The 3,770-nt window shown below is 38.1% G+C and overlaps 1 protein-coding gene across 1 annotated transcript in view; it reads left to right on the top strand.

Moving 5' to 3' along the window:
- Positions 1–3,770, top strand: part of CAB39 (calcium binding protein 39) — a 111,335-nt gene that overhangs the window by 58,327 nt on the left and 49,238 nt on the right. The window contains exon 2 of the mRNA XM_012652206.1: positions 3,306–3,462. Coding sequence (XP_012507660.1) covers positions 3,349–3,462 — 114 coding nt within the window. The 5' untranslated portion in view covers positions 3,306–3,348. The remainder of the gene's footprint in view (positions 1–3,305; positions 3,463–3,770) is intronic.

The raw sequence follows: 3,770 nt of genomic DNA, 5'->3' as shown, positions 1-3,770 counted from the left end.
GCTTAGGGGCTATTCTTTAATTCTAAGTTTTTCTGTATTTTCAATTATTTTAAAAGTTGGATCACTGAGTGGCATACATTAGCACAGTCATGCTCCACTTAAGGACGAAGACACCTTCTGAGAAATGTGTCGTTAGGCACTTTCCTTGTGCAAACACCTTAGAGTGTACTTATACAAACCTAGATGGTATAGACTACTCCACACATAGGCTATATGGTGTAGCTATTGCTTCTAGGTTACAAACCTTTATAACATCTTACTGTACTGCATACTGTAGGCAATTGTAACACAAATCACGGGGTGACAGGAATTTTTCAGCTCCATTATAATCTTATAGCACCACTGTTGTGTATGTAGTCTGTTGTTGACTGAAACATCAAGGTATTTAACACATTAATTGCCATGTGAATTGTATTTAACTCATGCTAGTTTTCAGCCCGGGGCCCATCAAGCATATGTAACTCACATGTCTCTTTACCTTGAGCCACGTGAACTATTTTTCAAGTTGCGTGTAACTCACGGAAAACAATAAAAAATAACAAGTTTTTCATTAAATTAGAAAGAATCATTTTGTTTTCCAAGTTCTTATGCTATTTTCGTAATAAACCACCATGGCCCCAGGGAAAAAAATTTTTTTCTAGTGTGGCAACCAATGTGTTAAGCTTACTTCATGGCAAACCTAGACATAAGAAACAGAAATTCTCTAATGCAGAAGTTTTAGGAAGTGTTATTTCCTTGCTTTTGCCCACCAAAATCTTGGGTAGTTTTGTTAAGAGTTAGTGAATCTGAAGACATAAAGAATTTGTTGAGAATTATTGCACTCATAATTTAAAAATAAGAAATGTATACTTAAGAGAAAGTAAACAAATAATCATTTTTAAAACTAAATCATAGAAAAAAGACTTACAAAGCAGGGGAGAGAATATGAGCATGTCATGAATAACTTCACCAATGTGATTGGATCCTGCTGAGGAATGTCACTTCTCGTTTTGGTACTTGTTACTGACTGTATTTCCTTGGAATGCAGTCTTACGAATTCATACGTTCTGTAAAATCTTAGCTACCTGGCATGTTAATTAAGAGGAATGATGGTGTCACACTGGCCCTTCCCCACTCAGAAGCATTTTATATGTGTGTTCTCTTTGGCACTGTGCTCTTTCTGCTGTGACCAGCATTTGGGGTGTGATAGGACTTTTAAATCTCCTTTACCCTGGAAAGTGACCTCTTCCACTGTTGAGCCAGAGCTGAAAATATCTCTGTTGCATAGCACCATAGCACTTCCTGTAAAATACCATTAAATATTCCCACCCTCCACCCAGCATTGACATATATAACATCACTGTTATTCTTTGCAGACTTACAGATAGGAAAGATAATATTTTCAGAGGACTTTATTATGAGTGTGACCCAATGTGTTTATGGAGAAGCAACCTGTGTGTCCCCCCACAAAGGAGAAAAAAAACATGTAATGGAAAAGAACAATCCAGGATTTGTGTCCCATCTAGCTGGGTAATCAGAGAGATAATTTAATAGCTAGTTGGGAGTGACTCCCCTATAGTCAGGCCAAACTTCTTGTCATGGAAGTGTTATTTAGAAGTGGACTTAAGCATCCTTGAATTTTGAGAACCTATGGCAGAAGACATGTATTAGTCTGTTTCTCTTTGATTAATGAAAATGTGATTGTAATTTGATCAAAAAAGGATTTACAAGCTGACAGAAGGTAAGATAGGCAATATTTGGGGATAGAGATTGGTCAGAACAGATCACATCAAAACATGTTGAGAAATAATATACTTTGGATTTAATTGTAGGCTTAACATTAGCATTCAATTGTATGCTCTTCCCCTAAACATTTATTCTCTGCAAACAGATATATAGGTCACTCTATCTCAAACATTAGGGAAAAAAATATTCAAGTTCTTTCTTCAAATGAAATCTTAGGCAAAGTTCAAAAGAAGGGTGATGATACTATGCAATGGAGATATTTTTGTGTTTATATTGGGGGAGAACAAAGTAGAGTTGGGGTGTCTGAGACCTACCTCTTCCTACTTTGGTGTGTGTGAGGGGCCCCTAGGGCAGGTAAATATAGGAGGTTGCAACTCACAGTTTGAAAACCACTGACCTAAGTGATCCACAGGGTTCTTCTGAAAAGTGTTACTTTTTGATGTCCGATATGAGGCTATTTGATGCCTATGAGTTTATCCTCTTAGTTTATTTAGTGAAAAATTGTAACTGCCAATGTGTTCCCAAGTCACTTCCATTGTTTGTCTTGTTAACTTCATTTTTTCAGTGGCTTCTTGGGATAGTTGCATGTCCTCCTTTTGGATGATGTAATATTATGGTTTATGTGGTTGAAATGTTTTCTGCTACCCACAAAAAATTAAGAACTTCCAAAAGTTCATTATCCCCAGAGTTTTATCCAGTGAGTTCTTTCACAGGAGATGATCACATCCCTGCAGAAAGAGTACATGTTGAAACTGTCACATAAAGGATTGGAAGATCTGTTGGGAGAGTTGTCCAGAGTGCCATCCAGGGTTCTCTCCAGCTCTGAGCCCCTGTGACTGACTGACGAGGAGGAAGTGTGTGTTTGTGTGTGTGTGTGTGTGTGTGTGTGTGTGTGTGTGTGTGTGTTTGGTGTTTAGGAGAAGCAGCATGAGTGCTGGGGGAAAAAGCATCTGGAGAGACCTAAGTAGTACACCTGTTGCCACTGCGGTTTGGCTAAGCTCCTTACCTAGCTTTCTACCTCAGTCTCCTCAATTGTAAGATAGAGATACCTATTAATTGGAGGTACAGTGCGGTAGGACACTTTGGATCAAGACAGACCTGAGCTCGTTTTACCACTTAGTACCTTAAACCTGATTCTCAACCTTGCTAAACTTCACCACTAAACGGGAAAAATAATGTCCCTCAGGATTGTTTGAAAGGATTCCATGAGGTGATGAATTAAAGTGCTTAGCGTCATGCCTGGCAGTAGTAGCTGCCCTGTGAGTGTTAGCTGCTGTAGGCATCACCTACATCAGCAGCATCAATCGGCATGTTCCTCAAATGGGTGATTAGGAGAGCAGATGATTTGAATGAAAAGGAAAAAAATGTTTTGAAAAGTAACAAGGTGTTCTATAATTGTAAGACATCTCTGTATTATCATTTCTGGTGAATGTCAGTGGGTGTCCCTGTTCCTGCTGATTTTGAAAGTCATGTAAAATGACTTTCTTTAACACTGGTTTTCTTTCCCAAGTTAGGATTTAGAAAGCATGTCTTCTATTAATCCCACTTTTTTCTCACATGAGCTTTGTGCTGTGTTGCAGATAGAGCAGGCAGAGTGCAGCGGAGGCCTCTGGCGCTGCCGTCATGCCGTTCCCGTTCGGGAAGTCTCACAAATCTCCAGCAGACATTGTGAAGAACCTGAAGGAGAGCATGGCTGTTCTGGAAAAGCAAGACATTTCTGACAAAAAAGCAGAAAAGGTATGCATTTTGGCTTTATTTATATTTGAAATCTCTTAATCAGGAACAAGTACAAAACAAATTATGAGGAAACTTTAAAAAAAAATACATCCCAGTTTGGGTTGATTTGGGGTTTTTAAAATGGAGTCCTAAAGCAGCATGTGCTGCTGCTGAAACACAAAGTTTTCTTCTGCACTTCCATCTAATAAAACATTTCTAACTTTTTTCTTTTTTCTCAGTTTTTCAATTTAGGTTTCCAAGTTTATTTAAATTATTTATTTCATTCTTGAAGTGTGTCGTCTGATTCTTTTTTTTTTTTTCTTTTTTTT

This window comes from Propithecus coquereli, unplaced genomic scaffold, assembly GCF_000956105.1.
Source record: "Propithecus coquereli isolate 6110/MARCELLA unplaced genomic scaffold, Pcoq_1.0 Scaffold383, whole genome shotgun sequence".
NCBI lineage: Eukaryota > Metazoa > Chordata > Mammalia > Primates > Indriidae > Propithecus > Propithecus coquereli.
This window is presented reverse-complemented; position numbering and strand designations above follow the sequence as displayed.